The sequence below is a fragment of the Meleagris gallopavo genome, chromosome 1, assembly GCF_905368555.1.
Source record: "Meleagris gallopavo chromosome 1, MGAL_WU_HG_1.1, whole genome shotgun sequence".
Taxonomy (NCBI): Eukaryota; Metazoa; Chordata; class Aves; order Galliformes; family Phasianidae; genus Meleagris; species Meleagris gallopavo.
In genome coordinates this window covers 131,265,344-131,287,852 of record NC_139404.1, presented here as the reverse complement: position 1 = coordinate 131,287,852, position 22,509 = coordinate 131,265,344, and the positions used below count along the sequence as shown (strand labels likewise).

Sequence of the window (22,509 nt, the reverse complement as noted above, 5' to 3'; positions counted from 1 at the left end):
TGAGTAACTGCAAGTTGCAGCTTAAAACATGGGCAGAACTGTTATCGTCATGCTCTGTGTTTTGATTTTCTGGTTTTAGACATGGAAAGACTTGCAGGCTTCAGAACTGGTGGCAGTGAAGGTTGGTGCTAATGCTCTTTTCTCCTACTTTTCTCTTTGCATGACTGCAGGTCGCTTGGTGGGTGCCCTGGACGCTGTTCTGGATTCCAATGCGCGTGTTGCTCCCTTCAGAATCTTACTGCAAGTCCCAGGCTCACAGGTTTACTCTGCCATTGCATGTGGTGAGTTACTGAACGGATCAGAAGTTTACTGGGCCATAGCTATTGGTGAGTCACATACAAAAAAAATGTGAGCATGCTCAGCACCTGCATGTCCAAGAAACTCAAGGTAACCCCAGCTGGTCGTGTGCAGGTGTGAAGTTCTTGGCTACAGCTCACGTAACTATCTAATTAACCTTCAGTTAGAATCCAGATATTGATTGTGAAAAAGTGCTAACTAGGGAAATGTTTCAATAGAAAGCTTGCTTAGGTGAGGTTGTTTTCCATTATTTTTCTTTGTCTCTTGCAAAGCTATAATTCAATTCATATGCATATCTTTTTGTATGGTAGTCATAGTTGCTTACAGAAAGAAACTGTGTAGTCTTGGCTTTCATCTGTCTTGTCTTCTGCTCACTGCCCTGTGAAATATCTTACAACACTTGATTATAATGAAATATAACTTGGACACTTAGAAAGTGCTACCTGAAGTAGGTAATAAATAGAGTTGCCAAGGAAGATGTCTAGTAGCTGGCTCTGCTGTGCACTAATCCATTTTACAGTGTTTCTGCAACTTTTGAAAGTCAAACCCATCTTCAGGAAATTGATATGGATGTGAATTGCAGCAGCCTTACTAGGGCGTGTTAAATGCCAGTGTTTAAACTCACTCTGTCCTTGCTTACGCAGTCTGCAGGGCAGTTCTTATCTTTTCTCCACTCTCTGAAATCTTAGCATTGATATTGACAGCACGTGTTTTGCTTTCGTTTCTTACATGGATCAAGCCATGAAATAGTTAGCCAAGGTAAATGTTGACATGTTGTTGATGATTTTTGATATTGCAGTCCTTCAAATGAAAGGGGCAATCTGTGTATTTGCAGCCAAAAGTTTTTTATATTAAAGCAACTACAACTCAAAAGCTTGACTGGTTGGAACAGTTAAGGATTTTGCTGAGATAAACTTATTTGATTACTGTTCTCTAAAATTCTCTTTTGCTTTCTTAAATCAATACTCAGCACTGAGAAAATGAGATTTGCAGTAATGAGGTGGAAGGCAGAGGGATCTGTTTTGTATGCCATAAGGGCATGACGCGTACGCCGCTGTGAGAGCTGCATGGAAATTAAGAACCATGGTAGCAGGAGCTGTTTCTGAATAATATCTCTGTTGTGAAACCCTGAAGTGAGTGGGGAGAATGGACTTTGGCAACAGCAGATGGAGGAACAGCACGACCTGACCCTTTTCTTAAAAAGCTGGAGCTCCGCAAGGGACTTCTTTCTCCCCAAGGCCGCAGAAGTGGCTGTTACTGGTTTCCCAGCTCTGCCCTGGCTGGGCTGTTTGCTCTGTGCAAACAGGGTTTTGTTACTGGATTTGGAAAGAGCAGCAGGACAAATTAAGTTCCTGCTATGTAGAAAAGGAGCAACTCCAGCAGCTCCTTCCAGTCTCCAAGTGTAACTGCATTAGGGATAGCCATCATACCATTAGGCAGTTAATTAAGATGACATTTTCCAATTGTATGTTGGCGGTCCTGTGCTCCAGGAGCTGTAGGATGAAATTATAATTTATGCATAAGGGTCATATCTGTGTTACAGACTTTTGCAAATCTCTGAGGGCTGCTGGGAAGTCTGATCCATGCCCAGCATGCCTGTTCTGGCAGAGATGTTTCAGTCCAGATGGTTAATCATCTGATACCACTAGGGGAAAAAAAAAATGCCTGACCCGCAGGCCTTGTCTTCATCCATGTAGTACTTCAGAAGACTTGTGGGCAAAAGAGAACCACAGAGATCAGCTAAGTGAGGTATCTTTGATTTTCCAAGAGACAACCCACCAGCCCTCCCGTACAGTTGGTATCTTTTTGTTTGCCCAGGCGTAGGGAACTAACTCAGTATTTTCTTTGTGCAGCCATTTCAATATAAATGAAATATTTTTTCACATTTCATATAAATGAAGTATGTTTCTGGTGTCCTTAACAATTGACACAATTTGTTTTCCTTACAAAAAGGCCATTTGAGGTTCTCTTCTTTCTTGATTTTTTTTTTTTTTTTTTTTTGATATCTAACCTTGATTAATGATATTTATGAAGTTCCATCACAAGACCTTCCTGTCAAGGAAGTTAAAGCTTGGAAAGTTTTCCTGCCAGTTGGCATTCTTTGTGGAAAACAGAGCAGAGGAGGGTGGAAAACTCGTAGCTCAATTTGTCTTTTGTTGTTGTTGTTGTTGTTGTGGGGGCAATGTGATGCATTTCTGAGGTACACACAAATACAATTTTGAGACAAGTTTTCTGTCTGAGATTGATTTTATAAGGATATTCCTCTATGCTTTACATGTCTCTTACATCAAACTACTTTTCTCCTTTCTTTCATAAGTAAGGCATAAGAAGAGCAACTGGCTGCACTCTTTTTACATACAACATTTAACCATTGACCAATAGAGTAGCCATATTTTCCCTTAATTGTCCTCTGTGTCACCTCTCTTGCTCTAACTCTCCTGTCATAATGATAAGCAGTTCAGTTTCAAGCAGAAAGAGCCAAAACAAATAGGTAATGTAATAACTAAAATATTATTTCTGGACTTAGAGAGAACACATTACATTTGAAAAACTTTATTTTTCAGTGATTTTCTGTTCACCAATTTTCTTCCCTAAACCTTGAAAAGATGCTCTTGTAGACCCTGTAGGTGTTGTTGAATCCAACTCCATTCATTTTTAGGTTCTTTAATTATTGCAAACAACTTTTCAAGTAGGATCATGTCATGTATGCATGCCTGTGTGGCAAGTGTGTGTGTGTGCATGTGCGTACAAAGGGAGAAAGGACAATCAGGGACTTCTGGGAATAAGACATATAACAGTAGTTTACAGTGGCTGCTTATGGAATGCTGTGTCAAAATAAGCTGTCTTCTAACAGACCAGTAAGAGGTTTTGCTGGTTTTTCTGCTTTGACTTTTAATGCAGCATTTGCTGGCTGAGAATGTTTGAGAAGATAAAGATAAAAACACTAAAACTATTTTCCTAAAACAATGAGTTTTTTGTTTTTCTCTAAGTATACTGTTACAAATTAGACCTTTTTGTCCTGTTTGCTACCAAGAGTTCTGAGGTTGAAAGTTCAGTTTCTCAAAGTGAACTTAAGTAATAATGCATTTTATTATTTTCAGTTTTTTCTTCCTTTCAACTTTATTTTATAGGTTGAATTTTAATTCATTACTTTTTACCTTTTTAGGTGCCACTGCCGAGGAGATAAATCAGCACTGGGAGTGGCTGGAACAAAACTTGCTCCATACTTTATCTGTTTTTGACAATAAAGAAGATATTGTTAGTTTTGTCAAGGGGAAAGTAAAGGTAGGGAAACTGTCTTACTTTTGTCCAATTAGTTGCAGGAAGTTATTCATATATTTGTCTTTGTTCATCTTAATACTGTTTTTTAGTTGAGTGTGCTGATCCAGCTAGTGTTCATTCTAAATGCAGTTAATCACCAAATCTACCAAATTTTTCTTGTTTATGTTCAATTATTTTACTTCTGCATATCTGTAGTCTTATTGATTTGTTTCCATCCAGGCTTGTAAGAAGCAAGAAAGTGTTTATGCCATCGTATTTTCACACAATGACTCTATAGGTAGTGGTTTCTTGTAGAGCAGTGACTCCTAGGTCTTCTTTTGGCTAAGTCTCATTATTGGCTTGGCAGTGCTGACTGTGCCTCCAAGGGGACCTCCTGCCTGAGAAGGCTCCTCACTGGTGGTCTTACCATGACACGACTTCTAAACAAGTTCACCTTGATCTGATGCGAGATGAAAACTATCTTTTCGGTCACACAGTCAAAAGGATGCCGGTCATTTGGACAGTTTCTGTGTGATGGCTAGAGAAAAGTTATGACCTGTTGTTTTTCCGTTAAGCATTAGCAGTCAGATGGCAGAAGCTGCTGCCACGTGGACAGTGAGGTTGTCTCCAGTGCATAAGGACAGCTGTCCTCTGGTGCAGAGCTGGCCTCTGCCCAGCGAGCTGGAGCTGTGAGGCTGTCGTGCTGCTCTCTTGGACTCTCTTCCTAAGAATTCGGCATGGAAATCACCCTGGGTTTTGCAAGGTGTCAACATCATGGCCAGTGACTGCAGTGACGCCTCTAGCTAGCTGCCGGGTGTCTGAATGGGCATCTTTTTAGAAAGGCATAGGTAGAATTTTAAGGATAGAGGAACTAGGTGATGAGGAACAGATTTAAAATAACAATGGCATGTGCACTGAAACTTGGAAAGCTTGGCATCCTGTGCTCTCCTTCTAATAAAACACACGCTCCAAGGGCTGGCAGTGGTGCAGGTCTGCTGGGGACCACTGTAACTGAGATCTTGCTGCAGCCTTCTTCTCAGTTAGAGTGATGCTCTCTCTCCATATCCACTGTTTTGTTCTGGAAAATTGGTGGGAATATAATGTTTCTGACAAATTTCAACCCTGCTGCTGTGATCTCAGTGGTTTCTGAAATGGGGAAGGAAGCACAATACATCACTGCGTAAACCTCAGCATTTATCTTGCTTTTTTAAAAGAGCAATTTTGATGTGCTGCACCTTGCTGAACGTTTAAACTTGCTGTGCCTGCTTCTGTTCGTGGTGCGGAGGCCTTCTCCTGGCACAGATCACATATCTAAGTACACTGACAGGTTCAAATAAAATTAATCTCTGTTGATAATGTTGTGGTGGCTGATTGCCTAGCACGGGGAATATTTAAAATTCTTCAGGTTTCATTACTTAATGTTAAACTCAGGTGCTGGACTTCGTCTTCTGGTTAACTCATTTGTTGTAACATCACTGTTAAAATTCTCAACGTTGAATTATATCCACGGAGATGTTCTTGAAATCACATGTTTAGTAGTTCAGAACGTGTTACAACTTACCGACATCTGACTGCATGTCTTCTTTGTAGGAAAACAGAACTGATCAGCATACAAAATTGTTATTGTATCTTTCCTCTGTATGCAGCAGAACCCAGTGATCATGAACTATAAGTAGGTGATTTTGCCAGACGTACTGAAAAAGTAAAAGAAAAACAGGCAAAACCAAAATAGAACAATGGCGACAACAATGACAACAAAAACACACAAAAAAACTCCAAAACACAGAACACCCCACAAACAAAATCCCAGGAAAAACCACAGCTGAGAGTCTTGATCTGGAGGCGTGCAGAGTGTATGCGAGATGCAACCACTGCAGAAATGTATCCGTTTGTGAAAATGGCAAATCAGCTTGAATTTCTTCTTTCAGAAGGAGTTGTGTTATTAAAATTTGAATGATAAGCTTGTAGTAACTTGCTTGAATGCGAATACTGTAGGTTTATCATCTGTTATCTTCTTATTGAATCAGGCACTGATTGCAGAGGAAACGAGCAGTAAGCTCGCCGAGCAGGAGGAAGACCCTGAAAAGTTCCGAGAAGCCCTGGTGAAATTTGAGTCCAGATTTAATTTTCCTGAAGCAGAGAAGCTGATCACCTATTATTCTTGTTGCTGTTGGAAAGGAAAAGTTCCTCGGCAAGGCTGGCTTTATTTGAGTATCAATCATCTCTGTTTTTATTCCTTCTTCCTGGGCAAAGAATGTAAGTGTAAATATGTAAGAAATCTAGCACTGTGGAGAGAGATAAACAGAACTGCTTTGAAATGCAAAACGAGTTGGGATTTTTATGAAAAGTGTAATTCTTCCCTGAGATTTTTATTATTCAGTTGAAAGATCCTGTTTAATTTGCGTTTTACTTCTTCCTTTGTGTTTATATTTTAGCATTAATCTGGTAATAAAAATGAGAACACGAGTTTGCAGTTACAGTTACTCTCCATTCCCTTTTTTTTTTTTTTTCTTTCTCCTTCATGTGAAGCAGTCTTAAAATGTACCAGACCTCCTACAGCTTCAACAGCTGGTTTTAGTGCTGCAAACAGTCAGCCGAGAGCTGATGGGAGCACATCGCCGCCAGCACCGCTGAGCGCGGGGTCGGGCGGTGAGGAAGGAAAGGAAGCGCTGCCTGGGGGAGAGAACGCGGTGCTAGGAGTGCGTGAGGCTGCTGCGAGGCTGAAAATAGAACAGGAAACACAGCAGTGACACTGCTGCTGCCCTGAGTCCTCGCCATCCTGCTGTAGTGAGCACGGTAGTATCGACCTACGCTGCCGTGACTATGACAAGAATTAGGCAGCGGTTAGGGAAGCTGTACCGTTTACTGGTGCACTAGTGCAAATGTAGGAAAGATAAAAGATAGGAAGTGGTGATTGTGAAAACTTAGAATCATAGAATGTGTTGGGTTGGAAAGAACCTTTCAGATCACCTAGTTCCAACCCCCTGCTGTAGGCAGGAACACCTTCCACTAGACCAGGTTGCTCAAAGCCCCATCAGCCTGGCCTTGAATGCTTCCAGGGAGAGGGCATCCACAACTTCTCTGGGTAACCAGTTCCAGTGTCTCACCACCCTCACCCTCAGTAAAGAATTTCTTCCTGATTATATAGTCTAAATCTGCTCTCTTCCAGTTTAAAGCCATTTCCCCTTGTCCTGTTGCTACATGCCCTCATAAAAAATCCCTCCCCAGCTTTCCTGAGGCCCCCAACTTAAAGCACAGAAGGACACGCCTAGAGTTAGGGGTCCTTTTTCTTCATACTTCATTTCATGCCAGTTATTTTGTCATATCTGCAAAAGGTGGCAGGCAGAGTTAGATTTAAAATAATGGTATGCCTTGTAAATACAGAAGCTGAATTTTGCCTGGAAGACCATAGCAATGTTTCTGGATATCTGAGTCCTTGATTGATCTTCTTGTTTTCTGTTTAGTGTCAAACAATATGCTTTGTGATCTGTTTCTGCTTGCTGTCATTGCAGGCTTTCTCTCATTAAGCAGAGATATCCAGTCTGCCAAAGCAGGCAATGCAGAAATTACACTTACTAATGTTGGATAATGGGGGAAGGAGGAAGCGGAGATAAAAATCCTTTGTACTGTTCCAAAAGTTTTGTTTCTGCAATATCATAGATCATTAAATGATACTTGAAGTACAATTTCGCACTGTATTCTTTAAGAAGAAGTACCTTTTTTTTATAATAATTCATTGTGAAAATGCAAAAAACAAATAAACACAAAACCCAAAACAACAACAGCCCAACCTCAAGTAATTACATGTTTGCAACCTTTCATTTTGAACATGGAAAATAGGCTGTTTGTTCACTGTTACAGTCAATGGCATCACCTTTGTGGTCCATGCATGGAAGAGTAAAATGAAAAGTAATTGGAAGTCTTATATGTGGAAATGGTATCTAGCTCCCTGATTCTGATAAAGATCATTGCTTCTGTTTGAAACCTGGGATTTTGTCATATTGATGAAATGCTTGTATTACACTGAATTTGCCGTAGCTATATTTGCTGTAGCTATATTTGCTTTTCTTTGAGAGGCTGCTGCTGATCATAAGTAGAACAAATGGTTCATTGTCTTTCCTTTTTTCAAGTAGCAAGCACAAATCTGGCTAATTCCAGTCTAGCAAATATTGCTAATAAATTGCATTTATTGCACTATTTCCCATCTTCCTTGGGGGGGAAAAAAAAAAAAGGGTTTCAATAGAAATAGTTCTTTTATGTGTTTTAACTCTATAAAAATTCCCCCAAATTGTAGACTGAAATCTCTTTATAGTAAAAGTGTTAAGTCTTCAGATTCTGGCAAGCCTGTTGCCTTCTCCATGTTTTATTTTTTGTTGAAATGACTTGGAATGCAGTACTGGAACCTGTTTTCAGCTTGTCATAAAATTTATGTGAGCATAGACTACATGGAACATATTTTCAAGACAAGTCTCCTTTTAGCTAAGTTTTTAAAGTATTTGCAGAACTCAGTAGGATTTGCCTGTCAGGTTTCTTGCAAGGACATGCCAGGGTCTCTTTACATTTTTTAGTTACACTTTTGTTTTGCTAAAACTTTGAAGACTTTGTACCTTTCCGTCAGAAGTCGGGGCCTATTACAGTCTGCTGTTTCTGTGACAAGAAACACTGCACAGCCTGTTTGCTCCTGACCTGCCTGAACAATAGTGCTATTGCTACAGCACTCTATAATCTTTCTTCCCTTGGCTGTGCCGATGCAGATGACTTTGTGACCATTTGCAACAGTTTGTGTGTGTTGACGCAGCTGTGCTTTATTTAAGTAAGAAAAACTTTAACCTGCAAATAATCTTGACAGCTGTGGTTCTTTTAATACAGAAAACTTGCTGAGGGTGGCTGCTTATATAATTAACAATTGCGGATAAGTGTCATATATACATGACAATGCTCGTTATTACTGCCTTTTTATTACTTTATTGGCATCAGGAGACCAGCTAGGGATGTTAGGAGATGTAGCCTTGATGTTTATTGGCATGTGGAATGCTGGGAAGCACCCAACAGTTAGGTAGAAGTTTAATCTATTTTAGAGTTCTTTCCAGACTAATTTCTACCCGGAGATTTGTATGAGAGGCAAGTAGCGTCTTTTAGTGGCTGTCTAAAATAAGCTGATTCTTTTCTTTGTATTTATATGATTTGACAGAGTGTTTAAGTGTGGAGAACTATGTCCTGTACTTTTTCTTTTTTGTAAGCAACTTAAAATGCATTTAATGTTTATGGCAAAACTTGCCAGTGCGTTTTTTAAGTAAAAAGTAACTAGAACAGGAAGATCCCAATGCCTAGGCGGTTTTCTTTGACACCCTGTTTATAGTAGTATGTAAACTTTACAAAAGAAATTAGTGTACAAAAACTTATTTTTCAGGGAAGTTACCTTTATTTTAATTTTAAAATACTGTGTATATAATTGGAATAGGTTTCCTAACTGCCTAAAACTTTACTTTTGCAAGGTTACAAGCCCTATCCCTTTTTTCCTCCCTACTCTTGAAATCCGCCATTTCTTCTGGTAGTAATTAAAGCTGCAGAAATGACTTCTAAAGAAGTTAAAAGCAAAGGTTCAATAGAGACAGGACTCCTCAGTCTAATGTTTCTTAAGAATAGAGATGAAATTCTGAGGGAGAGATTCTGAACAAGTCAGCCTGTGGGAATGAGGGAGAACAAATGTATCAAGCATTTCATCTTTTCCTAGGCCTTTGTAAGGATTAGCTTATCCTCTTTGCTGTTTGCATTTCCTGAATTTGTGTATGAACAAATATGAACAATTTAAACGAGAATTTCTAGTTGACTTTTCGTCTTTCTGCAATGGCAGTGAAACTCATCATTCCTTGGGTTGAGGTCCAGAAGTTGGAGAGAACTTCCAATGTCTTCATGACTGACACGGTCCGAGTCACTACACCAAATAAAGAGCGTGATTTCTCCACGTTCCTCAATATCGCTGAGGCATTCCGGATCATGGAGCAGCTGGCAGATGTAACTCTCCGAAGGCTACTGGATAACGAGATCTTTGAGCTGGATCCAGGCCTGCAGGATCCTACTCAGATTACCAAGAGGTGAGAAGCAAAACTGCTGTTCCATGTGTGAGCAGAGGTTCAAAAGCAGATTTTCTGGATTGCATTGTTAGCTGGGTAAGGCTTTAAAGTTTTACTTGACTGGGCAAAAAAACCCACATGGATTTTACAATGTACTGCAGTGTATCAAATAATTTTAATTTGTGTGCAAGATACTGTTTTTTTCCATTTTTACTTTCTTCACTGAGTATCACTATAGTTTTTGTTAGTTTTGAAAGTACCCTTTCTTTTAGTAGCACAAATGACAGTAAGGGATATTTTCTGTTGTTCCTGAGGAATGGCATTCCTTTGTTGATAATATCAGTAGTGTATAGGCTTTCCTAGTGCTGACAGTTCTGTAGAATGGTAGCTTATACATGGAATCTCCCACTAGGAGGATTGCCATAGCTGACTTAGCAAGCATTTAAAGAACCCAAAAACAGGCAGGCTGTTGCAACAGATTAATGTGCTGATGTCAGCTCTACACATTGCATCCCTGAAATGCATCTATGCATTCCTCTCCCACTGCAGAAATGCACTGAATGCTCAGGGAGAAGATTGGTAACTATTTTTCTGCCAGTAGCGTAAGACAGAACTTTGTGTTTATTTGCTGGTATGTGAAAGGGGAAGAGAAACTGCAGGGAGGAATTTTAGGTGGGCACAGTGTATATATAAAACTGGAATTTACCTGGGGCATCAGTGTTCATGTGCTCGTCCGTAATGTATGTTTTCTGAATGGAGTTTGTTTGGAGTGCTGATAACGTTTCCTGCTCTTCCTTCCTGTCCTCCTGCCAGAGGTACAAAGGGAATTACCCAGGTGTTGCTTCCAGGGTGAAATGTAGGAAATGCGCAGTGTTGTTTCCCAACAAATAGAGACATATCCAGTAGCCATTATATTGCTTTTTGGGTGGCATTTTTGCAGTGATATTGGATATATGTTTTAGGGAAACAGTGCAAGTTTAGCATTAAACTTTTAAAGTCTTACTGTTTTAAAACTGTTTAAAAGATGAAGACACTGGAGGTTCTCTCCAGCTTTCCCTTTAATTTCCTATGTACATACAGTAAGGGAAATGACTGACACTAGGATTTCATCCATGATATCATCAAGGAGTTCATTGGAGTTGTTTGTTAGAGTGATACAGTGGTGAGCAGCCATGAACTTCCTTACAGGCTTTTTTTTCGTAGCCAGGACTGCTCTAAACACAAAGGCTGTCATTGTTTTTCACTGTGTGTAACTGGATATTGTTAACATTATGGGCTTTTTGCCCAAGAAATGTAGTTTATGTCCTTTGACTAATGTAGGATATGACTTTGAGTAATAGGTTGTATTGAAACCCATTTCCATGCTTTACAATTCCACCACCCTCCTGCTTTTGGGCTGAAAAGTTAGATCCATAAAACAAGGGAAGTAAACCCAAAAGAAACGTAACAATCCACGGGAGATATTTTTAGCATCTACTGATTTTTAACTCTTAACTGTCTCTTCTCAAAGGGGCTTTTGTTTCAAATAAATGAACAGAATGAAAAGCGAACAAAAAGAAAACAAAGAGGCCCACCAACCTAAAATGACAATTACAAAAAAATTAGAGGCTTGATAAGATCCTATAATACGGGGCTCTTGGTAAATCAACCTCTATGTACCTTGTGGGATTTTTGGAATGTGGTGTATCTATTAGCAAATAAGTAACAGAAACCATCCCACACATTTATTCAAACGTTTTTTTTCTTCTTCCTTTCAACTTTAAAAACAAACAGAAAAACCGCATGCACACACACACACATGAAACAAAAAAAGAAAAAGAGGAGAGGGAGGAGAAGAGTGGAAGGGAGTAGAAAAATACAATTGATTCCTGAGCAAGATGTTCTCTTAACCACGCTGATATGCTGTAACTTGAGATGGCAGAAATGAGAATGTGGAAGATGCTGAAATCCCATTTCCTCTGTGTGATTTAGAGAGGTAGCAGTTGGATGAGCTGCTGTTTCTGGTGCCCTTTGTCACACTTCAGCAAACACTTTGATGTGATGTGATTAAGCAAGACTGCAGTTAGAATAGTAGATAAACTGGTTTTTAATGTTAACGTGTTTTGGGAGGTGAACTTCTTCAGCATGTGAGGTTTTTGTTGCTGCTTTTTTTTTTTTTCCTGGAACCATTGTAGTACTACAAGAACAATTATTTTCCACTTGACATTTTTGCCTAATAATTGTCTTTGTTATTTCTTGTATTTCTTATGATTAGGAAGCACATAGTAGTCTATCAAAATGAAAGCAGTAATCCATGCATCATTAAAGTTATTCCTGCTGTGTCAGATTAATGCTTTATATTTCTTTTGTTTGGTAGGATTTCTTTTACAAGAAGCTCATCACAATGTCTTTGTGTATAAAATGCATTTTTAATGTCCCAATGGTCTATATACATTCTAAAAAACATCAATCTTTGTTGCTTTCCCTGAGGCTCTTGGGGTCATCCTGCTTGAACATGGACGAGAGTCCAAGAGGTTGGGGGATTAGACCTGCAGTCTGTGACACCATTTGTATCAAGACCAGAGTCAAACAAGTCCATACGCAAGTTTTAGTGCTGCCTGATGAAAGGATAAGGCTTGGAACAATGGATTACATAGGGATTAATAGGAATTAATTGCCATAAAAAGTGAAGTAAAGCAGAGGTGATTGAGAACTATAAGTACTATTTCTTGCAGATGTATTCATATACACCATACAATTTTACTTGAACATGTCGTAAATATTTTTCTTTTCCGGAAAGAAGGTCATTAAAATCTCCAGTATAGCTTTATTGTATTTCTTATTTCCATCTCTTTCAGAATGTAAGGATATTCATCACATTCTTCAAACATAATGAGAAAATTGGTCAGAACACATGATTTAAAAGCTCGAGTGCTTCTGTCAGTAAGGTTTCAAAAACGTAATACATTTTTCCAGACGTGATTTCTTTTCTTCGTGTCTAACACTGAATTTCTAGGGAGGATGAATTTGCTTTGTATGAGAGCAAACGTTTTTAACACTGACCTAAGGTGAACAGAAACTGAAGTATCTTGAATTGTAAATGTCACTTCAGTGTGCATTGATTCCAGGAACACCATAAACCTTGAGGAAAACAGAAGATGTGACAAGGAAGAATCTCATTTTATTCATCAGCTTGACAGAAGGCAGAGTTTGGATTATCTCTGCATGTCATTCCTGACAGATGATTGCCTAATACATTTTAAGGATATCCAGTAATGGCAATGCCAGAGCCCATAGTGGTAATTCACTGTTCACTGCCCTACCATTGGTTGGAAGGGCTTTCTTGAAGTCTCTTGGAACTTTCTTGCAGGTTTTTGAGTCTAATGCTTCTTATCCTATCCATTACAATGGAAGAGATCAAATGTTTCTCTTTAGAGCAACCTTTGTATATTTGGAGATTACTGTGCATCTCCTTTTACTTCTGTAATCTGCACTACTCTAGTTTATCCAGGTGCTTGTTACCCATCTTGTCTTTAGCTCCTCTAGTAGCTCCTCTCTGGACATTTGCCATTAATCCCATAGGGTGCAGGAGTGCAATGGCAGGGTACAGGAATATCGCCAACCCTGCCAAAGGCCTAGGCCTTCCATGCTGCCTCTTGGGACTGAAAGCTTTCCTTTGCTGCCTGGTGTGGTGATACTTCTCTTCCCACAGCATGAGACTGCTAGCTCATGTTTGATTTGCAATCCCTTGTAATCCTGAGGGTGGAGTTTTTTTTCTGTTTTGTTTTTTTAGAATTCTGGTAGAGTTGGTTCTCAGCCTGTATTTGTGCAACTTTCCTCCTACAACTGAAAATACTTATCATAGAGTCATAGTCATAGAATGGCCTGGATTTAAAAGGACCCAATGATCATCTAGTTTTAATCTCCCTGCTATGTGCAGGTTGTCAACCACCAGCCCAGGCTGCCCAGAGCCACATCCAGCCTGGCCTTGAATGCCTCCAAGGATGGGACATCCACAGCCTCCTTGGACAATCTGTTCCAGTGCGTCACCACCTCTGTGTGAAAAACTTCCTCCTAATATCTAACCTAAACCTTCCGTTTCAGTTTAAAACCATTTCACTTTGTCCTGTCACTCTCCACCCTTGTAAACAGCCGTTCCCCCTCCTGTTTATACGTTCCCTTGAATTATTTTGAAGGCCACAATGAGGTCTCCCCAGAGCCTTCCATTCTCTAACCTAAACAATCCCAGTTCCCTCAACCTTTCCTCATAGGAGAGGCGCTCCGGCCCCCTCTGATCATCTTAGAGGCCCTCCTCTGGACCCTCTCCAAGCGCTCCACGTCCTTCCTGTACTGGGGGCCCCAGGCCTGGATGCAGTACTCCAGATGGGGGCCTCACAAGAGCTGAGTAGAGGGTGACAATCACCTCCCTCTCCCTGCTGGCCACCCCTTTTTTGGACAGTTGGCCTTCTGGGCTGCAAGCGCACACTGCTGGTTCACGTCCAGCTTCTCTTCCACCAGGACCCCCAAGTCCTTCTCCTCAGGGCTGCTCTCAAGAAGATCTTCCCCCAGTTTGTATATACCTGGGATTGCTCTGACCCAAGTGCCACACTGTGCACTTGGCCTTGTTGAACCTCATTAGGTTTTCATGGGCCCACTTCTCCAACCTTTTCAGGTCCCTCTGAATGGCTTACCTTCCTTCCAGTGTATCGACTGCACTGCTCAGCTTGGTGTTATCTGCAAACTTACTGAGAGTGCACTCAATGCCATCATCTTATATGGCTTTTTGTCTGCACGTCTCAGTCTGAATTGTGAGCCTGTTCTTTTGCTCATTTGTCTCTACCAGCCTCACACCGTGCGTAAATGTGATAACAACGGTCTTTGCTCCACTGTGCAGGTTACTGATGAAAATAATGAACAGACGCCAGTGTAAGACAGGCTCCCAGGAGATCCTCTCCATACAGCCTTCCACTATAACTGTGTGCCTTTGAGGGCTGCTTTTTGGGTACTCTTTTTTGGTACAACACATTTTCATTGCAATCTAGTTGTGTTAGTTCCCTTGTGAGGAGGTATCAAGTCTTTCATGAAGTCTGGCTGAAATATCTGTTGCATCTCCTCCATTTATAAGTCCAGTGTTCCTGCTGTGTGAGGTAATGATGTTGGGTTTACATTTGTCCTGACAAGTCTACATTGGCATTCGTTGGATGGTTTTTCCCAGCTTGCTTATGAGAAGTTTCTCAGAAAACCTGCTGAATTTCTGTGGCAAGAAACAAGATATATATTGCTGTTATTTTCAAAATCAACTTTCCGAAGTCTGAATAGCAAGAACAGGGCAGTAATCGTTCTCTAAAAGTGAGAGGTCAAGCAGTCTGTTCATGTTTTTTTTTCTTTCTTTTTTTTTTTTTCGCTATGTCTGTTGCTTGACTTTATGCCATACAATTCTTTGTCTGGCAGCAAACAGTGGGTGACTCAGCAGGGCCAAAGTCTTGCCAAGTTGACTTCTGTTGGATTTAAAGCAGAGTGAAAAAAAACAAAAAACATAAAACATTTGACAGCGAGGACAGCATTTTAAGTGTCCTGATACTTTTTTCTTAGATTTGTGTGTTATTTCCTGTAGTTTAAAACTCTTGCTAGGTAACGGTAGATCACACATGTGGAATTATCACAGCTTTGACTTGGCAGACCCTTTCAAGTGCCAAAGGCAAAGGCACTGCAAGAACCCCATAGCCTGCAAGTCAGGAACTGTGTTTGGAGAGAGCTGCTGATTTTTCTGAAGAGCGGGGAACAAAGCAGTTTCATCCTTTAGCATTTTATTCTTCTGAGGTATGTATAAAATTTGATCTATGTTAGTTTTATGTGGGGATAGCTTTCCTTCTTTTCTTAGGTGTAGTTGAGTGTACCGAATTTGCTTACGAGCCAAACCACTTTAAATACTGTGAAGCTAGAGAAGAAAATTTCAAACAGATTGGGCAGCATGTGGAGAAGTGTTTCTGTTCAGTGCTACAGGTATTGTGAAACTCAAAATGGAAGTTATGGGATCTGGCCTGAGTCGTTGCTATATCATATTTATGCAATTGCTGTCTTGTTTTCTTTTTTGCTATTTCTGAAGGCGAGAAGCCCTACAATTTGCCTGCCTAACAGGAAGTATTGTCACGGTGTGCCACTTTCCCTTAATTTGTTTCCACAGCAGTAAGTGCTGCCCGTATTTCTGCTACTGTTTTTCTCTCCAGGCTCCCACCCTCCAGCAGGCTGTCCTCTCTTTTCAGCGCTTTTCTCTTGGGCGCAGCCCCAAGCAGCCGGAGTTCAAAAAGCATCTGGAGAGTGCTCTCAAACATATGGTTTGAATTTTGGGTGGTGCAGTGTGGAGCCCGGAGTTAGACTTAAAAATGACATCAGTCAACTGGCTCGTTGGTCTAGGGGTATGATTCTCGCTTAGGGTGCGAGAGGTCCCGGGTTCAAATCCCGGACGAGCCCTCCTTTTGGGCAAAGAGGAACCTGATGAGGTTCATCAAGAGCCAAGTGTGTGAAGGGTTCTGCATCTGGGGAGGAATAACCAAGTGCATCAGTACACGTTAGGGGCTGACCTGCTGGAGCGGAGTTCTGAGGGGAAGAATCTGGGTCGTCCCTCCATCTCCAGCACTGGTGGGTGGTAGGTTGGCCATGAGCCAGTAGTGTCCCAAGAAAGCCAATGGAATCCTGGAATGCATTGAAAAGAACCTGGCCAGCAGGTCGAGAGAGGTTAATTCTCCTCTCCTTCCCCCCTGCTGTGTCTTGGTAAGGCCACAGCTGGAATACTGTGTCCAGTCCTGGGTTTCCCAGGGAGTTCAAGAAAAAAGGGGAACTTCTGGAGACAGTCCAGCAGAGATGCCACAAAGATGATGAGAGGCCTGGAGCATTTCCCTTGTCAGGAAAGGCTGACAGACCTGGGGCTGTTCAGCCTGGAGAAGAATGAGAGGGGGTTCTGTCTGTTTATTAATATCTAAAGTGCAGAAGTCAAGTCCATTTGCAGTATACTCATTTAGATGGTGTGCAGCAATAAAAGAAGGGGCAAACTGGAACACAGGGAAGTTCCTTCTGGACATGAGGAAGAACTTCTTTACTTTGAGAGTGACAGAGCACTGTAATGGGCTGCCTGCCCAGGGAGGTTGTGGAGTCTCCTCCTATGGAGATATTCAAGACTCATCTGGATGCCTACCTGTGCCACCTGCTGTAGCAAATCTGCTTTAGCAGGAGGTTGGTCACAATGATCTCCAGGAATCCCTTCCAATTCCTAAAATTCTGTGATTCTGTGATCCTTCTGGGTCCCTTCCAGCTTGGGATATTCCACAATTCTGTTTCTGGGGCTAGCAGTCATTCCCCCTTTAGATTATGTTGAACGTGTGGGGTTGGATGCTGTGTTCTGGTGAAAGTTCCTTGAGGAATATACTTTGTTTCGGGTATGGAAAGTCATATTTCAGTTGGAAAACCTGTAGCAATGGATCTTGTCTGAAAGGAGCCTGCAATCCTGGGATATGCAGCAAAGTGCAAAACACTCGGAACTAGACAGAAATTATGGATTTTGGAGCATTGGAAGTATATGATTCTCAAGTAACAGGCAACCTCTGTGTCAACAGAGATTCCATTCTTTGGTACAACGCATTTTTTAGCATAAAGGCATAGAAACTGCAGCAGCTGCATACCTTCTGGGAGGGTCTTACCTTCCTGCACAATAGCAACAGAGAACAGCTCCACACAGACCTGACTGCAGATGCTATCAGTAACATTCATCTGTGCTGTGCAGGAATGGAAAATATTTTTGTGCTGAGTTAACTAGGAGGCATATCCTGATCTAGCTTTGTCACAATAGCAGATTGCTGTGGGCACTTATTTGAGTTTCTTTTGCTGTGGAATTTTAACTTCAGAGCAAACTTTTTCTCTTCCTTTATGGAGAGTGCTTCTCTTTGTTCTTTGTGAAAAACAGGAGGCTGTTTGTCTGTTTTCCTTGGATAATCCTATGAAGGATGATAATGCTTTAGAAGGAAACAACAGCCAAACGCTGTGAAGTGTGGTGTGTCCGTTGTCACAGCTACAGACCCGCCCCTCTCATTTCTCACTTTGTTTTTGGTTGTTTTTCTTTGCAGAGTAAACTGAAATGATACACACAATTTATTTGCTGAAGAAGAGGCTACATCTGTGCAAACTTCTTGTTCTTAACAACAGGGCTTGTGCAGGGGAGGGTGTTTGCAGAAGAGGAGGGGGAAGGAAGGAGTGGGGCTTTACAGCAACAAGGTACCACTCCCTGCTGCACTTCAGCCCTGCTTTAAATTCTTGCTGTAGAACAAAGTAACAAAGTCAGGTTTTTTTGTTTTTTTTTTTCCCTTCTTTTTTTTTCCCCTCCTAAGGTGAATCATGTTTGGAAAAATTTACTTGTAAAGAGAATGATAGAATTTGAGTCCTGTAGTTTCTGGAACTGCTGTTGGCAAGATAACAGTCATGGCCTGTTTCTACTGTAATTGCATAGCTTAATAAACTGGTGCAGAAGTCCTCATAAAAAAAGGCGGTGAAAAAAAATCCTCTGAACTCGATTCTGTATTACCATAGCCCAGCAATGAAAGCTTAATTTTTTTTTTTAATTATTTTTATTTTTTTTTCAATTTCCACATAATTGTGGATGGGTGAATGGAAGCAAACCTAATCCAATATGGATGTAGCTGATGCTGTTGTTCCTTCCTAAGTCTAAGTGACCTGCAATTGTTTTGCATTTGCAACTCTTCTGAGGCAGATACTTTTTTAAGTTAGTGATGCAATTATGTCACCATCCTTAACTCTTCTGTTACTGATCATTTTGGGTGGTACTTATTGAGTAAATGCATCACTTTTGGATGGAGGTGCAAATCCCTGGGGTGATGTTGGTAATTCTACCAGGACAGGAAACAAGGGACTCAAAGCTGATCTCTGTTGCTCAATATGCATTCATCAGATGAAAGATTTAGTTATCTCCCAGGCATTGAAATTCTTTGAGGCTGGAAATTGGTATAGCAGCCAGAGAAAGTGTATGTCTAAATAATAATGGTAATAAAAGAGATGACTCATTTAAATTAATTTTCTTCCCTTTTCTATCATTCAAGTAATTGCTTTTGATCTATTGATAAGAAAGTGTTGATGATGATTCTTTTTTATTTCTAAGTTCGTCTTTTGTTGATCTGCTCATGTAGGCATTGAAAATTGCTGTGCATGGTGCTTTTGTTCTCTATCCCTTGGTGAGACTAAGAAGAAGAAGAACCTTGTGCATGGTGCCTTGGCTTTCAGAGCCCTGTGATTTTCTTTTAATGCTTTCTCCCAAGGGATCTTGAAGCCAGAGCACAGAATGAATTCTTTCGGGCCTTCTTCAGATTGCCCAGGAAGGAGAAGCTACATGAAGTTGTTGACTGTTCTCTGTGGACACCATTCAGTCGCTGTCACACAGTGGGAAGGATGTATACTTCAGACAGTTATATCTGTTTTGCCAGCAAGGAAAATGGCTCCTGCAATGTTATCATCCCACTTAGAGAGGTAGAGTTGATTGTTTCATTTCAAGTCCTTATTTGCCTTTTTCTGCTGTCACTTGATTTATTCACAAATATTATTTGTCGAAAAGAGAAGGGTGCTTGTGTGAAGACTGTAGAAGACTGTTTAAGTTCATTCTGGGACTTGTTAGAACATGAGTTCCCAGGATTATGCATGTGTGAGCTAATGAAATTGTCAAAATTAAGCATGGGCAGCAGAACATACCACTGCAGTGGTTGGAGTCTCATTGGTCCAAGACTGGGGCAGTGCTCCCATCCCAGCTCCAGAAATGCGTAAGTCCAACTTGATGTTGGTGGAGACTTCAGCTTGGACCCAGTTTGGCAACATAAAGGCATCCTCACCTGAGATCAATGCTTAGAAGTGTTGAATCTCTCCCTCCCACAGACAGACTCTAGCAAATTTGTGTGTACTTTGCAAACCTGTGGGGCAGTGAGAAAAGGGGGAGTTCTGGAAGGAGTGATGAGTTGCTAAATTTTCATAAAATTAGAGACTTATTTAAGTAGAGGGAGAATGCATGAGAAGGTGGTGGGAGTAGAGGAGAAGGGAACTGTCAGCAAACATCTGCCTGATCTGCTGTGGATATGTTATGATCTCTTAATTAAAGCTTTCCTTTCATCCTCAGCTAATAACACAATAACATCCAAATGGTATATATCCTAACTGCAGTGACTTATCTTCCATTCTTTCAGAAATAGAAAACAATAAGAGAATAGTGTTAAATACTTCATCACAAACAACTATTTCCCCCCATCCTCTAAAGTTTGAACATAAATTTCCTCTTCAGTCCCATAGAATTTGGTTGAGTTGATCCTTTTCTAAGTCTTATATTAATCATCACTCTCCTTTCTTATCTTTCCCCTCAGTCTGTTCTCCCAAAGTGGGTGGCAAAGTTGAAATAAAAACAGAACAGAAGGAAAAACAGCTGGGATACTTTTTGCTGCCTGCTATGAACTTCTGAAGATACCATAAACTTTGGGTGGCAGAATATGTCTAGCTAAGGAAAGCCAATATGAATAACCACTTTTAAAACATGCATGCAAATGAATGCCATTTTTGTAAATTGTAGTACATGTACAATGTTTGAAGATATTTCTGTAGACGTGTGCATTATGTGTTTTCTTTGATGTTTCTGGAAAAGGTAATCAGTATAGAGAAGATGGAGGACACGAGTCTTCTTCCTAATCCCATCATTGTTAGCATAAGGAGCAAGACTGCCTTTCAGTTCATTGAACTGAAGGAACGGGACGCTTTGGTGGAGAACCTACTCCAGAGGCTAAAAGCAGTGAACTCCAGCAACCCAGTGCACTGTAACAACCTGCAAAGTAAGAACCAGGTACTGAACTTCTATGGCTTTTTGAATTATGAATTCATTGCATTTATCCATTGGTCTGTTGTGCTGCTTTTCTCAGGGATCAGTTTCAGTCTGGTGCTGTCTGATGCCTTTGGTGTTGAGGTGTTGACCAGTACAGTGGTGCAGAGGGTACCCATGGTGCAGTTGTGGCCTGCACCATTTGAGGGGAGCAGTGAATATACTGAAGACCAGCACTGCCCTTCACAGAGGCCTCAAAAATCTGATGGAATGGCTGATAGAGATTTTGTGAAGTTCAACAAAAGTAAAAGTGAGGTCTGGCAGAGTAGCCCCTTGCAAAGGAGAGGCCTGGGTTGGCTGGCTAGAGAGCAGCTGGGCAGCAGAAGCATGGAGCTCGTGGTGGACACCAGGCCAAGCACATTAGTCAGCAGTGCCCTCTTACAGTGAAGAGGGCCAGCAGACCGTAGGGTTGAGCGTAACCAGCAGGCCATGAGACTTTATTGCTTTCTTTTATTCAGTGCTTATGAGTGTGATCTTGAATGCAGTGTCCAGTTTTGACTCTACTTCATCAAACAGGAAAAATAGTGACAAACTTTAGATAAAGTGCCCTGGAGCGCCACAACATGACTGTAGGTTGAAGTTTTTTATGAGGTGAAGTTGAGGTCAGCAAGGATACTTAGAAATTACTAACAGTGGTTTCAAAGTAACAACTCTTCTCTGGCATACAAATAAATGATAATATGAATAAAGTCTTGAGTAAGACCTTTCCTCCTGGAAGGTGTAAAACATTTTGATGCAACAGCCAAAGCTAGCCCAGGAAGCAGGCTGCTGCTTGTTTTGAATGCTGTTTGGGAGGCAGTTCTTTAACCTCTTCTCATTTGTCACCTCCTGTGGACCTACACTGCAGAACACTCCTGTGTTCACATCCGCATGTGTGCTTGGGGGCTGTGAGCCTGGCAGTCCAGGAATGGAGGCTGCCCAAAGCAAGGACAGAAGCGAATGCGACAAGGAGAGCAGTTACTTGCTCAATGCTGAAGCACTGAGATCAGACTTTCATCAGTCGGGAATGGCAGGCCTTGATTTTGGAAAGGTATGTGCAATTTTAGGGATGTTGTAAGTTTCTCTTAAAAACAAACAAACAAACAAAAAAACAAACAGATAATTCAAAATTCAGACAGGTAATTTTAGTGTAATAAAACTCGGTATTGCCTGGAGAAGTTACATGTGTGCTAAGTATAAAATAGCTATTTTTTTATTTCCATGGGTTTTTTTTCCTCCTTCCTCCCCTATTCCTTTCTGATGAATATTTATAATGTTCTTCCCTATCTTCAGTTGTGTTCTCCCTTATGTGGTGATTCACATACGCAAAATGGGTGTAGTTTAACTCCTTAGAGCACACTTCCCATATTCTTTGGTAATGGAAGTATCTTGCAGAATTTCTAAGATGTAGAATGTTTCTTGTTTTACAAGTTCTCACATGCACATGATTTGTTCTTTTAAAGATACCTTCTTGTTTGCAGTCTAGGGAGCAAATCAAAGAGAGTCTATGGGATGACCATTTTGTGGAGTATGGCAGAACCGTGTGCATGTTTCGCACAGAGAAGATCAGAAAACTTGTTGCTATGGGAATCCCCGAATCCTTAAGAGGCAAACTGTGGCTGCTCTTTTCAGGTGAGCACTTATAGAACATGTTGGCTGTAGTCATTCTGATTCTGTGCGTAGCAAAACATTTAGGTACAAAATTTCCCAAGGGCAATTAAATGTCTTAGGCATGGAGTTTATGTGCTTCTAGAAGACAAATGATCAAATAATAACAGCAAGTAAGTAATTAGGTGGGTGGTAAGAATTTTATCTCAGCATGATGGCACAATGTGCAGAAAAAAATTAAATAACATCTGCTTCATGCATGTAATTTAAAATTAACGTCATGTTTTCATAGAGTAATGCTCTTCTTCAAGGAACAATTTGATTTTAGCATAAATATTGATTTAACCCTACTCAAATCAAATTACTGCAAAATAATGACATCTTCAATTCAGCAGAGCT

The 22,509-nt window shown here is 40.7% G+C and overlaps 1 protein-coding gene and 1 non-coding gene across 5 annotated transcripts in view; both read left to right on the top strand.

The window, feature by feature from the left end:
* Positions 1–22,509, top strand: part of TBC1D8 (TBC1 domain family member 8) — a 48,200-nt gene that overhangs the window by 11,061 nt on the left and 14,630 nt on the right. For 3 of the 4 annotated variants that reach the window (XR_014880639.1, XM_085214134.1, XM_085214115.1), the window contains exons 2-9: positions 171–326; positions 3,464–3,582; positions 5,586–5,814; positions 9,413–9,653; positions 18,932–19,139; positions 20,293–20,487; positions 21,371–21,553; positions 21,984–22,134. Coding sequence is in view for 3 of the 4 variants with exons in the window: in XM_085214134.1 (XP_085070260.1) it covers positions 171–326; positions 3,464–3,582; positions 5,586–5,814; positions 9,413–9,653; positions 18,932–19,139; positions 20,293–20,487; positions 21,371–21,553; positions 21,984–22,134 (1,482 nt within the window). In the remaining variant the exon portion in view is untranslated. The remainder of the gene's footprint in view (positions 1–170; positions 327–3,463; positions 3,583–5,585; positions 5,815–9,412; positions 9,654–18,931; positions 19,140–20,292; positions 20,488–21,370; positions 21,554–21,983; positions 22,135–22,509) is intronic. The other variant, XM_085214124.1, reaches the window with a different exon arrangement.
* On the top strand, positions 16,011–16,082 carry TRNAP-AGG (transfer RNA proline (anticodon AGG)). Its single transcript has one exon. It is a non-coding gene; the product is annotated as a tRNA-Pro (tRNA).